Genomic DNA, 23959 nt, shown 5'->3' on the forward strand with positions numbered 1-23959 from the left:
TTCTTAGGCAGGTTACTAGCCAAAATGTGTATGCCATGGCACACCACCAATGCAAACTCACCACAGAAGCCCGCTTACAATCATCACTGATAGAATGTGACATTGGTGACAAAAAATTCCTGCTGACTGCGTGAAGCATTGAGTTGTAACTGTTTGGGACGGATGCTTTTGTCCACTCCCTGAATTAAAAAAAAATAAAAATAAATAGATAGATAAAGTCAGGCTTCGTTATGTCAAAACTGTAGGGAGAAAGAGATGATAAAGTAATAGCTGGTGGAGTTTTCAGTCTACTCCATGCTCCCTCACGTGTTACTTTATTTTACATCAAACAATTAATGGAAAATTTAGCTGGAAGAATTATGAATCATCCTTTCCCAGAAAGTTTCAGTAACATTTCTGCACTATGTTCTTTGTCGAATCAATAGTAATTGCGAATGTGGTAGATTCTACCTTAAAGCTGGAGAGCTGCTTGGAGCCTGGGTCACTAATTTCCTGAATTTTCACTGGATTCTTTTCCTTTCTTGCCAGAGACATTATTGCTTTACTAGTCTAGATACCATCCAAAACTATTTTTCACTGCGAATAAGCTGTGGTATTTCAAATGATCATAAAGTGCTAACATTTCACTTTTATTCAACAGCCAGAACTGGAAAGTGAGTATAAGTCTCAGAAGAATATTTCACATTTTTTTTAATTCTTAAGTGATGCTGCTTTTGAGCTTGTGTCTTTGAGGTGGAGCATGGACTCCCTCTTCTCATCGCTTAGGTTAGTGCTTCAAATGAGCACAATATTTTTGTGTGTTGTGAAATGTGAAATGGCTACAAATGTCTCAACCTTAAGTAAGAGCAGTGGTAGCTATTTTGCCGTGGCATTCCGTTCCTGCTCTGGCAGAGGTCTTGGAAAAATTGCTTATATGGAACAAATAATATATAGGGGATGATTCTACAAAGTTACTTAAGTGGAAGAACCGAGCATAAATTTTGTAATATGAACTGGCACAAGTTGTCAGCCCAACTGATGGTCTGTATCCAGTGATTTTGGTAAGAAGAATCTAATGCTTGCAAGTAATCCTGCTGGTTTTAAGTTGATTGCAGATGGATTGCTGCAGCATTGCGGGATTATGATTCCTATGAAGAAGACAGAGTTGTATCCTTGGTTGAATACTTTGTCTGTGCTTCCAATTTAAGCTAGTTTGAGTTTGATGAATATGAAATGTCTTCCTTCCTGCCAGTGCCAACCATAGTAGAGAACAGTTTATTGTTGCAGTATTTTTACTGTTCATTTGCAAGCAAAGTTTCTGTGGTGGTGTTGCCTTCTTAAGTAAACAGGGAGCTCACTGCTGCTGTTCATAGCTTGGCCAGTGAAAATGTGAAATTAATAATTGCTTGGCTTCGGTTCAGTGCAAACATCTGAGGAGAGGTTGGAGTAACATTTCTCCTCTATAACACTTCAGCTTCTAGGAAGGGTTGCATAAAGGATCTGCACAGTACAATCCTCAAAAGCCCTTACTGTTGGTCAGGCTTGTCCAGCTGAAGTGAACAGTGGCAACCAGATGGAATATTTTAACAATTCAGCTTCTAACAACAATTCCGAGAAGAAGGGACCTTGACGATATATTAAGGTTTCATCTGAAATACGATAGTACAATGAATTTAGGGAACTCCGTATTCACTTAAAATATCTAATTTTTTAATCATGATTCGAGACAGCTGGGACATAGATGAGCTGTGCCATCTGATTGAAAAAAATATATATTTGTATAGTATTTTCTAGTCGCAAGTAGGAAGTAGCTTGAAATCACTCACAAAGACATTCTTATTCTCAGAAGACTTTCCAACCCAATTAATTTTACAAACTCTAGAGATTTGTGCCAACTCCAGATAAGCTTTCAGACATTTTGGTACTTAACTGAAAGGACCTCCAAAAACTTTAGCAATTTCCTCATGATTATCGCTTATGGAGAAGTGCTTTAAACCCACAGAAATTGATTTAAGAGGAAAGAAAGAAAGGTGGAGAAAAAAAATTAGTAACAGCTAATTCTAATTTCAGGTGGCAGTGCATGTACCATGGCAGACTTCAATGAGGATAGCAAAGTTAGAGAATGTGTAACTTCTGGTGAGCGTGAGCGTGAGGGCTATTATGATGGAATTTATTTATGACTATTTTAGGTTCTTGTGAACCCAAATGTATTCTAAAATGGATACCTGAGTCCTGCAATCAAAGGGAAATGCAGTGAGCTCTGAAGCCCACAAGAAGGTGGTCCTTAAGACCTGTTTGTGTAGCCTGGAGCTTTCCACACCGTTGGGCAGTCCGAATTGTTTTGAATTTGAACCAAATAGATCTGACATTGCTCATCCGGCATCTTACAAGGTGACAGTGTACTGCAGTGTCCGAATGCCAGTGCATGCCACCATCTGTATTTCTCTTCATACCAGAAGAATTACTGAAGTTACTGGTGCACTCCTGCTGTGCAGGTTGTAAGGCCTTTTTAATTTTTCAGGTGTTCATCTCAGGGAATTGTAATTTTTAGTCTATGGCAGCATTAAGAAAAGCATAAACTGATAGTTTCAGAATTTGGATGATTATGAGCATTAGTGTAATTTGTCTTATCCTGACTGAAATCTAAGTCCTAGTGCTTGGATTTGTCACTCTTTTTATGTATGAAAACACAGTTTTTGAGTATACAGCATACATAATAAAAGAGTTTTCATTTTATGCTGAAAAATTTAAATGACATCACTAAAATTGCATTAACTATTCACAGAAGAGCATACAAATTATCTGTATAAAGTGATCATGATCTTTTCAACAATAATTCAATGGCTGATATATCTGTCCCGTGTATTTTTACTTGTTCTGAAACCTGTAGATCAAAGTGGGATGGTCAGTCAATCAAATATATAGAAGAAGGTAAAGGTCATAGTAGTGCAGCACACTAAAAGTATTACGCCTAACAGTCTTGACAAATCATTCTCATGGCATAGATTGTAAAAAAGAGCAGAAAATGTCACGAAATTAATCAATTCTCATGAGACACGCTGTTAGAATGAAGGAAAAAATAATGTAGCCCTCTCAGTGCTCTTTGTAGATCTGATTTTTCTGTTTCCCTCCAATAAGGTAAGATGCAGTTTGGTTTGTCTTGAGGTACAAGCTACCTTTTGGGATATGAAGCCATCTGTAAAATATGTAGTATATACAGGTATTGCTGTGTATCAGCTTCAACATGAATGGTTGTGTTCGTGTAGGTTTAGGCATTATGAACATTACCGCACATAACCATAATTTGGAATTAAAGTTTGTATATATTTCAAACTGAGCCCCTTGGGTTTAGAAAAGATACCTGACAGGTCCTTGGTCATCGCATGTTTCATATCCTTGATCATTATTAATATCTCAGGTAAGGAGAAGATGACACTGAAGATGTTCATGTTAAAAATGTTTCCCATCTTTTAGGTCGGTATCAGGGAGGATAAGTTTTGTAAGGAGTTACAAAACACAGGTTGAAATTATGGTGAGAATGCTAAAGGACAGAGGCAGTGACTGATTTTGTGAGAAAATGAGTGAGCTGGAATGAAAATTTTGAATGGATTGACACATGATTGGTACAGACCTGGGATGAAAGCATCTGGTGAGCAAACTGTATTTTAAAGTGAACACCCAAATCTGTAAATATCAGGACTGTTGCAAAACGTGTGAAATTCAACAACCACTTGGATTATTCCATAGAGTGGTAGGGGCATTTGGGTGTGTACAGGTTTTAATCTTGTTTATACTCATGAATTGATGCCTGAGGTTATATTTTAGAATTAAAATAAGGTGAGCAAGTGCATAGTGTTAATCAAAAATTACCAGGATTGCAAAATCAAGCCATCAAAAAATCAGAAACATTTGTACAACCCCTAACTCTGATCCCCTAAGCATTTGGCAAAGTCTTTAAATTACATTATCGCATACTGTCTTTTACCCAGCATAACTGGTTAATGATAGAGAATCAATTGACCTGTCGGTGAAGCATGGCTGTTTGATTAAGAGAGCTGTTGGTAGGTCTGTCCCTACCTATCTCCTACAGAAGTGGAAGCTCTGTAGGCAAGAGGCAGGGGCTGCACAAAGGCAAAGAATAAGGTCTCTCAAGTAAAACCTGTATAACAGTGCATTGCAGAAGCAAGTTCACCGAGCCTGAATGTGAAAGATTAATTCCTGAAAAATATGCATAATATTTGCATTGTGAGTTTTTGTTTTTTTTTTCCTCTCAGTAAGGTTCTTTTGCCATAGCATAATTTCTTTATGCTCTAAAGAGGTGATGTTTAGGAATTAGGCCAGTCAAAAATCTTAACTGTTGTCTGGGATGTTTTGCTGAGGATGATCTTCAATATTCTCTAAGTTTCATTAACTGAACGGGTTTAGAGTATTAGTCTTAATTTTCTTTTTCACTTGGAGCACATAACAGCATATTCTGTATAACTGATTTTAAATTTTGTACTCTAAAAATCATTTTTCCTGTTGTTTGTCGTGGCTTTTTTGTTACAAAATAGGAGAGAGAAACATTTAAAAAATATTGTTGTAGCAGAACAAAAGGCTTGCAGGTATCAGAATAGATGAGAGAAACTCAACTGCTGTAATATGTTTCTTGGCTGTTGACTACATTTCAGCTTGGCAATGTCAAATGGTTGTAGCATGGATCTGGGTCTGGGCTCCAAAGTGTCCTCCCAGGGCCTAGGGTGAATAGTCACACAACTTAGCCCATGATAAAGCTTTGCACTACAGCGCTTACACTGAAATCCCATCCTGTGCCCGCAGTGGCCAATTACTCACTAAGTTCTTTCCTTACAGTCTCTCAAATGTTTCACATTGATGGATTATTATGACCTATCTGAAATGGTAGCCAGGATATCTTTGAACAGCTACTGAAAACAGAGCAGTGTGCTAGAGCTAAAACCTTCCTACAGTTTCTCGTTGAGTTGGTTTACAGAAACGGAAAAAATCTGCCATAAGAAGACTTGTGTGTTTGGACCTGACTCCAGTCTGCCCTAACATGGTGGTAATTTTGATGTTCTTATTCAAGGCAGGTTTAACAGCCATTTGTGTTAGTAGCTGCGTTTTATCTCTTGCAATCACTAACTAAGGATAATTAATTTCAGCTATATAGAAGCCTCTACTTTCTAATATGAATGTTCAAGTTAATTAGTACATTTTTGCAAGCATTTTGAAAATGTAAAGTACATTATATGTATTTATTAATTTTCCTATTGAAGAAAGTGGGAAAGAAAGCATATCCTTTTCAGTCTTCAAAGGCCTAATTTATTGGATGTTTCAAAATTGTTTTCACTGTTTGCAATATGGTATCTCACATTAACATTTCATACTACCAGATGTTTCATTATTCCCGTTTTAGCACATCATATTTGACCCATAGCAGCTTTGAATGCAAATAACAAACAAGCTGATGCACAATGCTTGACTGTTAGACGGAAATAATATGGCAATGTTAAACTGGTTTTCGTTTTTTTCTTTTGGATATTATTAATCGCAGTGTGTTGACTGTTAATTTAATTAAATGTTTTGTTTTAATATAAGACCATTCTTCAGTTCATTGACTCACCGTTTCATTTAATTAATTGCAAACCTCAAGATTTGATTACTCATAGTTCTCCTTCAGTTAATTTACTTGTTCACAGTTTTGACAGAAAAGCTTTCAAACTAATATGAAGGAGGGGCACCGTCTAACTAATTAGGGAACTGAAAAATAGACTGAAAATCTTGTAGCTAGAGTACAAGATTAGCAGATACCCAGGGTCGTGTTAAAATGCTCAGAGTCCTTGTGTTTACCGCCAAAATCTAATTTTCAATGACTGGACGTAAGTTAAACATGGAGGATTCACTTACAAGAAGGATACCCTGGGTACATCAGTGCAGGAATGTAATTGAGTTTTGGTTTCTTATGTCTGCAGGAAGATGTTTGCTAATCAGTAAATTGTGCTGCTGACTCAGGGCATGAGGCGCTGTCCCCTTGTCCCCCAGTGCTAGGAGCGTGGGCGAGATCAGCGCTGCCCTGCACCGGGAGGCTCGCTTTGGGGGAAGGCTGCAAAAGACCTTGCAGTTGTGATCTTCAGGCCATGCAGGAAAAATGCGTTTTTGCTGGAATAATTCCAAAGACTTCATGGAGGAATAAGCTTCAGTAGTCTTTGTGCCTGTGTATTTGAGTAAACAGTTACGCACTAGCTTTAATAGCAGAGAAGGGACGGAGAACCCCCCGTGGTCTGCATGCCCTCTCAGTGCCCCAGGAAGGCTGTCTTCAGCGAGTCCGGCTCAGAATGCAATTGCAGTCTTCCTTCATTGCAGCCGGAGCATAAACTCTGCTGGTTTGCATGTCCTTGAAGGGTTATTTCAGGGCTAAATTCGTGTGTTGTACTGCAGAGTTACGCAGACTTGTCAAAGGGAGAGTACAGCGTGTCCTGACAAAACCGAAATTACAGACTGAAGATTACTAATGGCAGTTGGTTGTTTTGCCATATGCACGATGCAGGTGTACCTGAGCGCACACCACCACAATCTGTTATGCAGTTGTAATCAAGATTCATATATAGAGGGCTGACCCAGAACGTGGCTCTGAGATGTCTGCAGCAGTGGTGATGGCTCTGAGATCCCCACCAGCTCCTCAAGGAGCCGCTGCCCTTCGGCCCAGGCAGCGGGCAGGCTGCGGGCCACTGCTGGCAGGAGCAGCTCCAGCAGCCACGTGGTTGCTGGAAGTTTGAAAACAAATCATTGCAACTGCGGTGAGACTCGTGCTTTTTTTTTTATTTTATTTTTATTTTTTGTTAGCATTGTAGGAGCCGTATGTATTTGACAATAAGTGGTACACAGTTTATTTCCTGGGTGTTTAGTGATTGATCACAGCTGGGAGAAGACAGCTAAAGGAAGAGAAATTTCAAGCGTAAATGGAGAGAAAAAACTGAAATCTTTGAAGTATGTAATCCAGCATGTCAGTTTTCCTAGTGATCCTTTTTTAAGGTGAAAGTAGAGGGATAGATGTATACATTGCAGCAGTTTCCAGGTCCATTTTTCAAAGTGAGGTACTCCAAGTGAGATTCTGCTGCTGATAATGATTCATCCAACAGGATGGAAATGATTCTTCAGTTCTTTGTAGATCTTTAGATAAGTCGGTTGAAGAATAACCCTCTTTGCCACAGCTAGCTGGAGCTGAGTCAATTATAGAACGGGGTTTTATTAATAGTTAAATTAAATAGTAGCTTCAGTAACGTTAGCCTCAGCAGTCGTCTTAATTGAAGATTATGCTTACTTGGTTACTTGCTGTACGTTTTCTTCCATCCTTTCAGTCAGTAGTACACCCTTACTGCTGAAACCATTTGCTTTAGTCTCAGTTTTATTAGCTGTCAGACATGTTGAAGAAATAGTACAGTGCTTTTAGTGCCTCATACGGTAAGATTCTGGGGCTTTTACTATATCACAATTCAAACACAAAATGACACAGACTGGGGAACAGTGAATGGTAACGTAAAGACCTTGCTGGTACTGAGCTTAGAGATAATATTACCCGTATCTGCTTTAACGGTATGCCCACCTGCTCAGGATCTTTGGGCTGTCATGCTCCGTACATCAGGACTGTGCTTTACTCTTTAAACTTTTAATGCTGAAGTAGAGTGACTTTGGTGTGGCAGATGGCACAGCATAGATTTCTGAGACATCACTGTTTTTTGGCTTTTGTCCTTATGGCAGCTGTGTCTGGTTAGGGAGCTCAAAAATGCCTGACAATAATTACTTTTAATTTCTGCAGGCAGCATTGTGGTGATTTTGGGACTGTGTTTATTCCTTTCTGTTTGTTCCTCACTACCCTTTCTGTCTTCATTATGCTTCTGATGCAACTGTTCAGAATAATTTTTTTTTTCTACAGGGCCCTGGATAATTTTTTTGCCATATCTTTTCACTGGACACTGTATTAAAGGCCTGAAATCACTTTCTGTTCCCTGTTTATGTCCTTATGAATAGTTTCTGTATTCATTTCTGTATTTTAATTAAGTAGAGTTTTGTGACTTACAGTATCGAGAATCTGTATAAATACTGACCCAGATGAAAATATTTACTGGACTGTTGGTTCATCTATGTGAGTGGATATATATCACATATAAGTGATAAAATGTTATGATAAAAAAAAAATCCATGTTCAGACTCTTTATTTTTGTAACCTTTAAAATAAATGTGAATTCTTTGCAAGTGGATTGGAAGTATAAAGTGAAAAGAAACCAGGCTGTGAGTGGGTATAAGTTCTGAAAATGCTTTGGTGATGGCTGTACCTCAAAACTTGGAATTGGGATAAGTGCAGGTAGGCATGCAAATGGTGCAGGCTCCTGGAAATCCTGAAAATTGTAAATTCCTCAGAAGACTTGTAATGATACTTGTTTCTTGAACTTCCTGAAAATAATTTAAAAACCACTCAAAGATCCATCCCACTTCCTTTCACTAGAAAAAAGGTGGAAAAGCATATAGACTATTTCATCTTCTTCTGAAAGTGCCAACGGTTTTATCATTTAAGATGTATTATTTCTTTGATGGATTAAATGTAAGTGGCGTCCATCAGAGAATTTGTAAAAACAGAAGTTTAAACATCAGGGTTTGATATTTGCCTGATAAGAAGCCTGTAGCATTTGCGAAAGAGCTTCAAAGGGTGTTCCAAAAAAATTATTTTTAAAGAAAAACGGGAGTACTGTTCTGGTATGGCAATCCTCTGCATGAAGTGAGGGCTTAAATGATCTAAGAAAGGAAACTGTTGATGTTGTTTTCTGGACTCTGCTTTTGTATGTTTGTAGGTAGTGCATATTAAAAATGAAATCAATATAATTTTGAATGTATCAGCGACAGAACAGTGAAACGAATGCATAGTTAGTGTAGGTAATACTTACTAGATCTGGCACCAGTGCTTTTGGATTACAGGAGTGTACAACTGCAGGTTATTGTTGTGAATGTTGAGACTTAGTCGAGATGGAAGGAGGAGGACAGAAGGACTGGACGGCTTGTATTACTTCCATCTCATAACCTATCATCTCCAACTTACTGATATTAATGAGGGATATCTTCACTGAAGTTTACAGGATTGCTGTAGCCGTGTATGATGATAATACATACACCTCCCTCCCATGCATTTGGAGTCTTTTGATTGCTTGCTCACTTAAGTCATATTAAAATAATGAGAACTTTTGTGAAGCCTATTATAGCAGCAGCACAGCTAATCTAAATGTCAAATTTGTAGTAGCTTTTAAAATAAAATATTTTCATTTATGGATGTGTGGCGGTAGAGGATATGAAAACTATTAGTTCACTTTAATCGGTATCTAATGTCTCAGCAATACTTTTCATAAATAGCAGATTATTAAATTCTGTTTTGATATATATGTTAGTGGGTAAATACAACATGCACTACCAACCAAAAAAATTATGGTTTTTGGTAAATGCAATTCAGTGTGTTTGTGGACCTATCGCACAGTCAATTACAAGATAGCTGATATGAAGCATTTAGCTTCCTTTGTAGGAAATGAAAAAGCAAGTCATTATTTACTGAGAGGAAGATAGTAAAACCTGTTTAATCCATAACTGAATGAATAAACAATTACACCTGTAGAGATCTTTTGGGTTTACATGTCTTTTTCCCCTGTATTTTTCTGTGGGACAGATGATCTTCATATAAGAGATTTTCAGGGACATCTTGCCCAGACTAAAAGGCATTTGATACTGTCTGGAAGAACATTTGATCTCTTAATTGACCAATTCAAAATGATGAAATTTGAAAAGTTTACTGTCATGAAATAAAGATATGGGAAGATCTAAATTAAAAAAAAAAAGAAAGAAAAGAAAAACAATTACATGGTAATGGTGATGGTAGCCTGTAACCTGACTGTACTCCTTCTCTTTTACTATTGGAAGTTAATTGGTTTTTAGTCACTTGAAAATCTCCCACCACTACCCCTATTAATTCTGTATATTTGTGATGGTGTTAATGGTCTCTTTAAGGTGGGATTGGGTTTGTAATTACCTATATTGTACTTTTGTAGCAGCATTTCCAGTGTCATATTTTCCAGTAGCGATAATGTTAATCTGAATCAAAAAAAAATCAGACAAATATTTTTATATAGAATAGTAGAACATTGATTTTTTCCACATTAATTGGCTTCCAGCTGTTGAAATTAAGAAATACTGGTATCTTGCTAGTATACTTGGAAATTTTTAGCAGCTAAGTCAAACAGACAGTGATCAAAGTGACAAAGTGATCAAAGTGACAGGAAATGATATTTAAAAGTATAATCAAAAGGAATAACATTAAATAAATATTTCTTTACACTATACATGTGAAAAAAGAAAGAGAAACACAAAAGAATAAGGGAAAAAATCTTTAGAATGCTGTACTGGAATAACCCAAATGACTTGGAAATAATGTTCATGTATTGAAATTGTGACTTAATGAAAGGAACTGTCGTCGTCTTCTTCATATTTTTCAGTGCTGCATTGTACCATTGGATACTGCATTTTATTTATTTTTATTTTTCCAGGACTGACAGCAGCTGCCATGGCAGAGGCTATGAAGTTACAGAAAATGAAACTAATGGCAATGAATAGCCTCCATGGAAGTGGAAGTCAAAATGGAACAGAATCAGAAAATGAAGAACTCAACTCTAATGCAGGTAAGTAATCCTGTGCACGTGAACTGTAGGGGAGGTCTAACCTGTTCTTATCCATTGGAAACAAAATCAAAATCTATCTCAAATGCTTGTGTTCTTTTATTTTGTAAACTTTCCTCTGCCAGTATCAAATCAAAATCACGGTTCCTATTCCTCCAATTTTCCTCCTAACAGCCATCTTCATTAGTTTTTTGGAATAATAGTGGCGAGAGATTGCTAGGTAAGGATACAGGCATTTTAAACTGTTCTCTAAATATATTTGTAGTAACAAAATGTTCCTCTTTTGGCAATAATACAGTTGAGCCTAGTGTTTTCCTGTAAATTATGGAAAGTTTCCAAAATATCAGGTTGTTGGAGCTGAGTATGAGTCACCACAGTTCACTGGAGGAAGGTGAAGTAGGGAATGCTAAATTACGAGCTTTCTGGCTTTTCTGCATTTTGTTCTTTCCTTGAATGGATATTTGCAACTACAGCTATGAAGGAGTCATGATAAACATTTGTTATGGCCTACCTGGCTTGAGTGACCTTGGGAAGAAGGCACTGACACTAAACACAAGTTTAGTCTATGCTGTTAGAAATATCAGCATGGACTTGGACTATGCTCCCTGAGGCCCAGCTCTGCAAGAATAAGGTTAAACTTTTAAGTCAGAAATGGATCCTTTGAAGAGGATATCTTCTTTGTTTACTCTAATGTCCTTTTCAGGTGAATAGAAGAGATTTTACTTGGATAGTGTAGAGAACCTCGAATAACATAGAGCTGTTTTGTGTCAGGAAGCTGCTGGATACCTATTACAATAAGGGCAGGTTCAGCTGGACTTGCTCTTTTTGACACAAATAATCCTACAATACACTCTTTACGTTTTGGAAACTTGCACACATCCTTTGTTTTCATTACCGATTCAACAACAGAGGCATTGTCTGATCCCTCATTGCATTCAGATCTCCCATCAGCATTCACACATATCTGAAATCACACGTGTCTCTAAAGACGAAGGCACTCGAACAGTTTGCTTGGTTGGATGGTGTATAGTGTATATGCATTGTACCATCAAAATGGTAATTTATTAGACCAATAAAGCAGCAGCTGGGAGGTCTTAGACTCATTTTCTAAAGGAATAACTTTGAATTCATGACAAATTATGCACAAAGCAGTCTTTCCAAAAGTGGTATTGCCTTTTGCTAATTTTGTGTACTCATCTGTATTGAAGAAATCTGGCTTCTAATTCATGCATTAAACCCTTCCCCAGCTTTCTATTATGTAGAATACATATTTCTTATTCACCTCTCAGACCCTAATCAATTAGTGCATATTGAATTCAGAAAAATAACACTGAAAAAGCATATTTAGTTCTTATTACTCTTGTAGTTTGTGTATAGTTCAAAAGAAATTATGAAGTTTCACTGAATGCTAAGAATTATGACTGAAGATAGAATTCCTACTGAAAAGCAAGGAGGCTTCAAATGGAAAAAATGCAGAATTAGTATGAAGGTTTTTTAAAGCTGCTGTACAAAGCTCGCTAATTTCAATGTTCATGGTTTTTGGTGTGTTTTCTGTTATGGCAAAATCTGTTTTCTTATTATGGGGAGAGTCTGCAGTACAGTAATAATATTATTTTAGGTACATTGACAGGTTTTATGGGGAGTATCAGACCAGCCTTTCTAAAATACATCAAGAGCATGCATATTAAATTGAAGTTCTCTGCAGTTTAGCAATTCAATGAGTTACAGAACTGACTCAATACCAATTTAAATATTTGGAAAAATTCCCACTGACTTTAACTGAAGTTACATTGGGACACAAGGATATAGATATGATATCAGTTTTGTAGAGATCTTTTCCCAATTCCTTACCTTTTTCATTGCCTAATTCAGTAAAACTACCAAGAGCAGATTCTCTGGATCAAGTCCCAGTATTGCTTGCAGGAGGAGAAATAAGTCCTTGACAAAAATGACTACTGCTAATATACCTATTATCGTTTTTCTGTTTTTTATTATCTGCAATGCAGTAGGATCATTTTTGTGATGCTTAGTTTATCTTTTTCTTTGGAAGGTCTTTTTTAAAAAAAAAAAAAGATTTACACTAATCTTTTACAGTACAGTAGGTACTTAGTAGGTACAGTACAGTAGGTACAGTAGGACTTGTCAAAAAGGAAAACCATAAATAAATAAACGTACAGCTTAACTAAATTAATCTTATTTCACTGTACAGAATAACTGAGGAATTATCAAATATTCACTGTAGAAACTCATTGGAGAATAGGGTAGGGCCCGAAGAGGGTCGGCATTCTGTTTAGAAGTTGATATACACTTCAAAACTTTGATTCATTGTGAAGAGAACAGCCTGGTAATTCTGTGTGCATGAAAGCTTTACCAAATGTTTGTTTTGCTCTAGACTGTTACAGTTTAAATGACTATTAAAAACAAAATGGGAATGCAGAATGAGAAAGAAAATTGAATTTTGAAATTTTTGTTACTAAGAAGAGGAAAAAAGAAACAGAACAAAGGAGTCAGAAGCCTCATAAGTGAGGAAAACATTTTATTTTAGGAGAGAGTCCTACAGTTTCTTTGATTTGAGGTTGTGTTTAATAGCTTCTGTAATGGCTGCAACATGACTCTGCATCTAGATTTCAGCATGAATAACAACCTGTTCGTGTTTCATTTAGCTCCAAATGAGAAATTCTGTCTTTTATTGTTTTAGGAAATTAGTCTGTGTACTGTTGCTCCTGGAACTTTATAATTAATCACTAAAGGTTATGGTTGTGGAGAGTTTGTGGGAAATAGATGTCTGAATGATTATAATTGTAGCTGTCAAATCAGAAATATAGTTATACAGAACAGGAGACCTTTGCTTTGCTTTGATTTTTTTTTTTCTTTTTACTGTAACAAAGACTTGAAGGGTTGTGGGTTTACTTTAAAAAACAACTATAAAGATATTTTTTTTTAATTTATTTTTTTACCTCAGAGTTACACGTTGACTTCCTTTGGAGAGAGTAAGATAAAGCAGCACTAAATATTTCACTTCAGGATGTGTGCCTACCTCTTCTATCCAATAGTCTGATAGATGAGTGGAATAGTCTGTTTTGCTGGTGTTTTGCTGTGTTTTTTTTTTCTTTTGATAAACAATGTAATTGTTTAGTAATAAGTACTGAAACTTCATTGACTGATATTTCAGAAGTATGTCATTGTATACAGGTCATTAGTATAATCAAAAAGTGGTGAGAACTTCTTGTCATATTCATTTCAATCCCCATCTGCATCTCTTGAAGTCAGTATGAGATCATTTTGAATGTGTGTCTTTAATAATGCCTAGAATGTCACTTGGCAGTTTCATTCTCTCTTTGTGTGCTTATGATAGAAATTTTCTGTATCTGACAAAAGACTCTCTGTATCTGAAACCAGAATTCAAGCTATCAATTTAAAATCTGAACTCTAACTCAGGATCACTGACTATAATCTTTCAGCTATTGTATTGTCCTCTAGCAGATACAGGTGTGGAACTGGATCTTAAAAGTGTTTAAGGAAGTGTGGAGCAAATGTGCCACATTTTTGCTCCTAGTCCAGCTGGTATGTTTTTGCCATCAGGTCCTACCTCCTTTTCTGATATTGCAGTAATCTTGATAATAGTGGAGGTTTGTACTGTAAATAAGTGATTTAAAACAAAACAAACAAAACAAACAAAAAAGCGCTGCAAGATACAACAGAAAAAATGTACCTCCAAAATAATACATTTTACCTCATTTTTTTATTTGAACTAATTCGTTAGTTCAGGGCTGTGAAGAACGTTGTTAGACATTTGAACATTAATGTCCTCCTTCCCCTCTCTCTTCAGAAGAGAGATTTTTTGCACCTTCCTACTCATCATATGAAGTGTTGAAACAAACTTCTCAGGCAGCTGAAGAAGTCTCATGTTTAATCCGGCACCGTAGGTTCTGCGGCCCCGCAGTCCAGCTGATCTGTGGTAGCTGTTCGTCGTGGCTGGGCGTCTCTCTCCGTGTAGAATCTGTGGAAGAAGGCTGACCTGAGAGAGCCCTGTCGTTGGGGACGTGGAAGTAGTCGGGTCTCTGGAAGATTTGAAGATTCCCTCTGAAATCTCAAATTCCCGGTGGCCATTCATAATCCTGTTCCTCCTTTTTGGTTACTCCATGTAAGTCCTCAGAGGTGAGACCGTCTGCTGATGGCACTCACTGCACAGCTGGAGACTGCCTTGAGGCCAGGGGATTGCCATAGCTAAGGCAAGTCGTGCTGTGAAGCCTGCCTGATAATACATGCCAGAGTGGTGTGGCTTTCATATTTCTCTTTGGAAAATGAGTGAGATCAGGAGTCTGAAGCTGGCAGCTGAAGCCAGGTAGCTGGATGTGTCTGCAGATTGCTCAAAGCCCAGCCACGCAATCAATTTTCTTGTTCTACAGAAATAAGATGAACAAAACAAAACCTGTCTGGTTGCACAGAAGTGTTTATAAAGATCATCTGTTTCATCATCGTGCAGTACTAATATTAGGTGGAGTGGATTCTGGAAACGAGCACATAATTGCCTGGGGAAATTTGAAACTTATTTGTAATCAGAGCAGGGCTCTTTTTTTCCTTCTTCCTTTTTTTTTTTTTTTTTTTTAATATCATGGTCACAGGTAATTTGTACAAGTGTGCGGTAGAACAGGAATGTGAAAGACAGATTTCAAAGTACAGTATTGGTGATATCACCTGAACATCCTTCAACACTGTGTTACCCAGCTGCATAAGCAAAGAAGGATCAGTGCAAAGTAATCCGTGACAGTACGTGTTTGTACAAAACCTCAATGCAAAGAATAAAGCAGTTGTTTCCTTCTGTTGGCTTTTGGAGTTAACATGCATGATTTAATAAATGTGTTTTGCTTTCCCAAGAGAGATATCAAACAGTACTAAGTGTTTCAGCGGTATTTCCTTAGGAAGTCAAAATGTTATTCTGTATGTAGAGTGTTGTTGCTTAATTTTCAGACAAGGAGCTAAGTTAGGCAGAAAAGAAAGGAAAAACACCCTAGCTTTTGGCATATGAGGATCAGAGAAAAAACTCTTCATAGAAAAAAAAAAGTGTTATCTTTTTATCCTTTTTCCCTTCAGTACCTGCCATGCAGTTTTCTCATAAATGCAAACATCCTTCACAATCTGTTTAAAAAACCACAAATACATCACTCAGAGGAATATTTAAGGAACCATCAGGAGGGAAAAAACTCATTGGTTTAATGGAATGCTGTCAAGGAAAATCAGCATCACAAACGACACAGGGGCAGAATTGATACTTTTGCACTGACATGTTAAAAGAAAATCCCATGCATTATTTAGAAAACCCAGAAATCTGTCAGCTGTATGATTGCCGAGTTAGCAGAAGCAGGAGGATGCTGCTCAAGTTGAAAAGAAACGCGTAGGCACAGATCCATATTGTAACCTTTCATGTTCTCCACCCACCATGAATACCCAGCTATTACATGGTCAGCATTTTTTTAGTTTTCCTCTTTTAAAATTTTCAAGTGCTTGAAAAGTCAAAAGAGGTAGGTCTTTTATTCTAAAAAGCAGGATGCCGAGGCTGTTATTTTATTGTAAGAGTAAAAATGACAAGACCAGAGAACAGATTTTTTAATCCTTGAATGCTGTGCAGACTTCATAAAGTCATTTCTCCTGTTGTTAAAGCAAGTATCGTTTGTGTAACATGAGCAGAGAGCTATTGTTTCAAAGATGATCATTTTATTTAAAGAACACAAAACGTTCGTGCCATTTTAAAAATATAACCAGTCAAAACTACTATTAATATTTTTAGAATTGGATGAAAAGCTTGTCAAGCACACATTTCATTTTCTTTAATTGCCCTTTTGCCAGGAGGAGTATATACAGTTTTGAAATAAACAAGAGTTAACACATTTTGTTTTCTGTACCTTCTCATCCAAAAGCTATTCAACTCCAGACGCAGCAGATATATTAAACCATTTCATCCTACAAATGGAGACATCCGTGCTATTTCTTTAGACACATACCTGCTTTGTGTGAAGTGTGAGGATGCTTGCTTCTCGTGCTGGACATTGGGAATAGCATGTAGCGAACCAATAGGTCTGCCTAGCCCTGAGCAGTGAAGTGAGCTGCCAGTCCCAGGCCATTGATCACAAATGGGTCAAGCACTGGGATGGGTAGGGTAGGTACCGAGAGGGGATGACATTTTTTGATGTGCCTTTTTCCTTAAGATGCGCGTGAGAATGGCTCGTGGCATGGCGTGTGTTGTTACACAGCTGCTGGGAGCAGGCTGGGAGATGGGCAGTGGTGCTCAGTGCCGTGCTGAGACAGATCAGGAGCTTTCCCAAAGATCAGGAGGGAGCACAAAGTGCATCACGGCTCCTGTTCAGCTCGCTGTTTGGGGTTGTTTCTCTGGGGGAGGCTGGAGGTTGCAGCAGGACCTCCACACTCATGCGAACACCTTGTGAAGCCCCTGAACGCAGCATTGCTTGTTCAGGACTAGCTCTTGGTGTGTGGCAGGCTGACGTGTGGATGAGGCTTCTCTGTCTAATGAAGGCACATATGGCCCCGTAGGTGAGTGGTTGTGGGGACAAGCTCTGCCTAAGAATGTTTATCCTAAGGCCATAGTATTTGAAGTAAAATTCACATATCAATGAAACCAAGTGGCTTTCAGGATGCTCTTCCACACACTGGTTTGGAGATACAAGCTTCTTGGAAGTTTCCTGAACTCACTTGCAAGTAGTATTTAAGAAGTTGTAGGCTTTCTTTTTCCAGTGAAAATGGAGTGAAGGAGCTCAAACGCTGACATAGTACTGAGGGCTCGAAAAGCTTTACCAATTTGCTGCTTGTCAGAAAATGCCCGTGGCTGCTGACTGGTACAGAGCAATTAATTCCCAGCAGGAAATCTGAGTGGAACCTTCCTGGAGCCAGAGACTGATAACTTGGGACGAAAAGCTAGTTGTGCTGTTTTCTGTTTTAAGATACAGCTCCTCAATATTAGCTGGGAAGTGATAACCTGTTTTCTGGGTTCAATTGTACCTTGTTCGTATTTTGCTGTGTTCTATTCCATTTCTTCCTAATGGTGCCGCTTTCCTGAGCCCTCTTAGCTATCCTGAGCCCCCAGTCACTTTATGTGAAGTCTGGAAAAAAGATGCATGCGTCTATTTCCTTGGCAAGGTTGTTTTTTTTTTTTTTTCTTTTTGTGACCACTGGACAGGATTTCATACCAAGAATTTTAGGAGGCTTTAACGAACCACAGTTTCAGTGGAGTGCAAAAATGAATTTGTTTCTTGCTTGTAGACTGTTTTAAGGTCCTGTTTCAGATAGATTCTTAAGCAGTTACGTATTGAATGCATATGAGTACTTTAACTGACTTTTAAAAGAGTATTCTTATCCATTTAAAAATAAATTTAAATATTTCATAATAGATATATAAATAATTCACACAAATGCCGATTCATCGGCTAATATTTATATCTTTAGATTGACTGACACCCAACTCTGAGAAATGCGAAGTCATTCTGGCTGTAGTTTTAAAAATAATAAATACAGCTTTGAACAGCTTTTGAAAATGACATTCTCTGTGTTTTTCTCTGTAACTGATGCATCTTCTTCTTTGAGAGTATTTTTTTCAGATTTTTGATGCTTATTTTACACATGATAAAAGTAATTGGTATTTTATATAAACTTTTAACCAAATCAGCTAATGTAAACCATCCTAAAGGTCAAGCAAATTTTGGTGTTGTGTAGGCTTCTTTTTAGAAAAGTTCTTACTGAATGTCTAAGCTCTGGGTTGTGTGAATGCTTTTTGAGTGGGTAATTCTCAAGGGTATATTTTCCATAGATGCATTACAAGTAGATGTTGCTAAATGGTTATGAATGGAGAATATATATACTTGTAAGCTTATATTTCAACAGTTAAACATATCACACAGTCTGCTTCCTCAGTATATTTTGGCTGTTATCTTATTTGAAGCCTAAGAACTGCTGTTCCTTTTATTCAGAGCATAAAGTACTTTTTTTTTTCTTCTATAAAGACAGAATGACTTACAATGGTTTTTAAGTTTTGCTGGAACAAACTTAATATAGAAATCAAGATTCATATCTATTCAAAAAGCTTCCTAACCCTGAGTAAAATACCTCTGGCTGCACACAGCGTAACCTCTCTAGATTCCTGCCATATCTGTGATCGGAACTAAGTGCAGCAAAAGATAAACTAATGACAAAATGCAAATGTTATGGCCAAACTGCATGGAATTGAGAGCTTTCACATGTCTGTCACCTTTCAGATCCTTTACAAATTTATAGTCTGAGAGTGCAGAGGTCTAAATCTTCAAAGCTTGAAAAACAGAGGTGCAGCATGAACTAATCTTCATTTTTTCCCCTATCTTCTTACAGCAGCACTAATGGAAATGTATTTTGTTTAATGACTCTGAAATCCTGTTTGTAATTAGATGTGGGAATTGGTCTTACTTTGTAACAGATGATACTGGAATAATAATATGAGAGATGCTACGCTGAGACCACTATCCTCCTAAATCTATATCATTTTTCATTTTATTGACAGGAAATGTGTTCCTGGAACAAAGAGATTGATTTTAAAGAGTGGAAAAATAATTTCTAGTAAAAGCTCAAATGAAAACATTTTAGCATTACTTTAAGTATATCACAAGAGTACATTAACCTTTTCACTTCATTTTTAATTTTGGTAAACAATCTTATTGTTGCTTTGTCACTGATACGATCTTTGAATTAATGCACCAAAAGGTAGAGAACTTTAATTAATGACAGGGTGCATACAATTAAAATGCATATCATATTTCAGAAGGATTATCCAAAATAATTAATTTTGTCTGTTAAAACACTTTTACAGTCACAAATGAAGTAATTAGGAGTGGGCACAGAACATGTGAGTGCAGGCTGAGCTCTCACACTCTCTCCAGAGCATTAGTCTTCTTCACTGGGTCTTGATGTCATAAATCATTTTGGCCACTCTAGAGTCAAGGCCACATCTTTTCCTTGGTTATAATTTTCACATTTGTTAGTAGTAGTGGGTATTCGTCGTTAATATCAACCTGCAGAAGGAAAGCAGGTTGCTCAAATGGCTCTCGTTATGACAAGGTCTCATTTCTCTGCAAGGCAAAGGAACTTCCACAGCACTGTGGGGAGCAATGCTTAACCAAGCAAATGTACCAAGTTTGGGACTTTCAGTAGAAATTTGTATTGAGATCAATACAGACCGGATGCACTGCACTTTAAAAGGAAAAAGCATTCCAGTTTAGACATTTTAGGAGGTCCCTGTGTGTGCCGAAGGACAGGCTGGTGTGAAGAGTTCCATCCCGCCTGTTGGAAGCAGAGCTGCTCTCTCTATGGGCAGGCTTAGGGTGAGGGGGCATCTCCAGGCCTTTCTGCTCTTGGTGCAGTGGGAAAAGGAAGGAAAAAGAAAAATGTGGTTCCAGATCTACCTCTCTAAAATGCCTTTTTGTAAATCATTGTTGGATAAAACTAAAACTGGCCCTGAGAGCAGGAACCATCAACTGGTGATCAGCTGAACTTGGGTAATTTTGGAGGCCAAAAAATGCTAAGTGTGCCTGTTTCTCCTCAGATTTTCTGTAGTGCTACCAAACAATAACAGTAAAGTACCGTATGTCAGATACAGCTTATTTTTTAATTTTACCGGGGAGTTGGAGGCCTTGTGTGTACTCTTTCAGTAAAATTTTGTCTATCATTTTGCACAATGCAACATACTTGTTTAAATGCTATGGTTTGTTAATATGCTTAATCAATGCATTTTAATTTCCAGTTTCAGTACATAAGGATGCAAGGAATCCAGTATGTAAGGAATTACAGTATTATAGGAAAAGTAAATGTTGATGATAATTACCCGTATTAATATTAGAGACTGAACTACAATCTCACATCAATGATATTTTAACAATAAAAAGTACTTTAATATTTTAATTACATTTTAAAGTCTGGAATATTCTTGTTCTTGTTAAGGCATGTGTAAGTTAGGATGAAAACTGGGATATTACCTTTGATGCAGGCCACATGCTGAGAGTCCCCCAAAGGATGTCATTGATAGTGATGCAGCTGCCAACAGCAGGAGTCTCATGAATTACAATTTTAATCAGATTAAAAAAAATAAAAAATAATCCCCTAACATACATTCAATTTATGTTTGAGGTAAGAAATGGGATCATTTGGAATATTTTCTCACTCGAAAGAGTAGCATTAATCCAAAAACATTTTTTAAATTGTGGTTTTTTTTTAGTTAAGGATTCAGCACTAGATTTTTGCAGAGTGCCCTGAACTGACATTTTTGCAGCTGAGATTCGTTAGCAGTTTTACTTGCAACAGTTGGTGCTGTTTAAATGTCTAGCTGATTTGTGAATTTGATGAGACAGAAGTCACAGTGGTTTCAAGTAATTCTGCCTTTACCCATAAAGTGAGAGGCATTCCTTAGTTCTGGAGTAGGGACTGTATGGGTGAACAGGACATACACAGATCAAAACCTTATTACTTTTTATAGAATACCTTGGCTATTTTAAATAGTTCTATTCAAGTTTTGTTTTCCTTTATTAAAGTCCTGATTCATAAGGAAGTTGGGATAATGCATTTATTTCTGTGATTTTAAAAGTAAGCATATGACAGTTTTGCATAATAGGTTATGCTTTCTGCTCCATATTCTGTTTAAAAAAAGGTGGAATCTAAAACTGTGAGTGACATTTTGGTAGAATTTTAGCAAGTACAGACATTACCAAATTAAAAATAGATACAGGTGGGTAGTCCGTGTTTTCAGCTCTTTTAAGAAAAAAAATAAAATACAAACCACCACAACAAAAAAACCACATCAAAAACAAACAAACAAAAACCACACCAACCCTCTCACTGTATACAATCAGCAAGAATTTATCAGATCATCCTAGTTATAAGTATGGAAGACCAGCGATGTTTTGTCTGACCAAAAATAAATGTACTTTTGTCACCAGAGCATGTTAGCAATCTTTAACTTCTGTGGCTGCAACATCTTTTTCTCAAATTAAATTCTTATTCTTAATTTCTTAAGAGCATAATCTGTATTAATTAGATCACTGAAAAATATTAAAACCTGGTTCATTTAGTCATTGAGAAAAATAAAGTGTTGGTATTGCACACTTGAAACTACTCATTTGTTCATGATATAAAGGGAAAATGCTATGGATTTTTACCATGTTACAAATGTTGTCTTCAGGTGTTTATTATCTTGGAGATGTGACCAATATTACGTTATCTGGTAAGTAACTAGTATGTATTTTAAGATGGCCGGTTTGTGTATTGTTTTTTTCCAGACGTTTCATCTTCACGAGCACAGCAAGCATGCACCTAATGATTTTAGAATGGTTCTCTCTCTTCTAACTGCAATGCTTCTGAAGAGAGGAATAGCTAGGGCTTTCCCTGAACCGTTCCTGTAGCTGAAGAGGGGACCCTATGTAGGATTTCTGGGCTGTGGGACTAGGCTGTGGGGTAGGTTATGTTGTGGCATGCAGATCCAGCTCAGGTGGTAGGTGCAGCTTAGCTGTGGCAGGGTGAATTCAGGATGGGCCGTTCCACCGTGCAGTTTGACGCCGCCCCTGGACCTGGTGTCTGTACTGCCGTTTGTAGTGTTCAATGCCACAGGAAAACAGGACTTTCAGGCTTGTTTCCTTATCCACTTTCCCAATGAAGCAAGAGTTCTGACAGAGGTGGTTGTCCAGCTTTATTTTAGAAACTACATAGTATTACCAGTCGTGGCCGTTTTTCTAAATATTGAGTCTTCCTTGTTACAGGCTCAACCTTGCTGCTTCTTGTCCTGTACACTGGAGGTATGGAGAACAGCTTTCTCCCTTGTATCATCATGTCTTCTATCTAGTGAAGACCATTAGTGAGCCTGCTATCTGTCCTCATCCCCTCCCTACATTAAACAACCTGCTCTTCTGAACGTGCCTCATCCTGATAATTTTCTAGGTCCCTGGTCAGTTCTCATCACACTCCTCTGGCTTAAAGTTAAAATAAATTTTAATAAAGGTCCAGAGTGTTGGGTAGGTAGATTAATAATGCCATGCATGCTCATGGTATAGGCTCCATCTGCCCTTGAATGTGAAGTATTTCATTCAGCAGAGTTTGGTCATTTTATAGCTATAATGGCCATTTCATGCTATAATGGTTGATTGAAGGTAGGTTCTGAAGGTAAATTAAAAGTGATAGTTGAAACTATGAAAATCAACATTTCCTGTTTAGATCATGTGCATTTTTTGAGCTGTACAGAGCTATCTGCAATTAATAGTCTTTGTTGTATATCTTCTGTATTTACAGTATATTTGACAATAAAACCTTTTTTGACATTTAATCAGTGGCAGAGTTGTTCTGCTCTCATTATAAATTCATGAACTTCATCACCAAGACAAGACATAAATGTTGAGCTTGCCTTTAAGATCAGGCATGCATTGATATTTAAAACCTAGAAAACTGAAGGACTTGTTTTGTTGTGTCTGTTCTGTATCTGTACAATGTAAAAATGAGACTAGATTCCTTCTTTATAAGGAGATGCTCAGGCTACTGTAAGGATGGAAACAAAGATAATCTGTGGGACTTGTGAAACTTCCAGCATGTCTGTGTTTGATCTCTGTATTCAGTTACCAGTATCGTGGGACAGGACAGGCTGTATTTTGCCCTTTGCCTGTAAGGCAGATAATATTAGTAAAACTGTGATTTATTTTCTCATATTTCAGATGGAAATTGGAAAGGTAGTAGGTAGAAGTATCTGCAGGATAGACTGTTCTTATGGACGTGTTTTTTGATTGACTCTATCAAAGAATTTGATGTAAGGGAGATTTTGGCATTTCATCCTTGAGAAATATTCCCCCTCATTTGCTGCATGTCTTCTATTTTTATTCTTGATTTTGACAAAGTAGGTATTTTTTGGAAGTTGAATCCAACTCAATTCCACTTCTTTGTAAAATTCTAGGTCCAAGGAGAATAGTCCTTTAGAAATGCTAGAGTACCTAGTATAACTATTTTTTTTTAATTTATTTTTTATAAATACCGAATGTATCTGGATTTATACACTGTACATTAAACAACATTTCTATGTTAGAGATTGAACTTTAATAGAAAAATATTAAGTAAACAGAAGGGCATTTGGGACAAACTTGTAGGCATCTGATATTTAGAAAGATAATTTCTAAAGATCCTCAATGAATTTAAACTCTATGATTCTGTCTGTAGAAGAAATATTTGCATTGTTCTATTGTTAGCGACTGATGCTCATTTTCTATCCA

General features: G+C 37.1%; 1 protein-coding gene across 2 annotated transcripts in view; it reads left to right on the forward strand.

Annotated features, from left to right (window-relative positions):
* DACH2 (dachshund family transcription factor 2) overlaps nucleotides 1-23959 on the forward strand; it is a 289576-nt gene that overhangs the window by 185231 nt on the left and 80386 nt on the right. For both annotated transcript variants that reach the window (XM_040572461.1, XM_040572460.1), the window contains exon 3: nucleotides 10557-10688. In XM_040572461.1, the coding sequence (XP_040428395.1) occupies nucleotides 10557-10688 (132 nt within the window). The remainder of the gene's footprint in view (nucleotides 1-10556; nucleotides 10689-23959) is intronic.

This window comes from Cygnus olor, chromosome 13, assembly GCF_009769625.2.
Source record: "Cygnus olor isolate bCygOlo1 chromosome 13, bCygOlo1.pri.v2, whole genome shotgun sequence".
In the NCBI taxonomy this organism is placed as follows: domain Eukaryota; kingdom Metazoa; phylum Chordata; class Aves; order Anseriformes; family Anatidae; genus Cygnus; species Cygnus olor.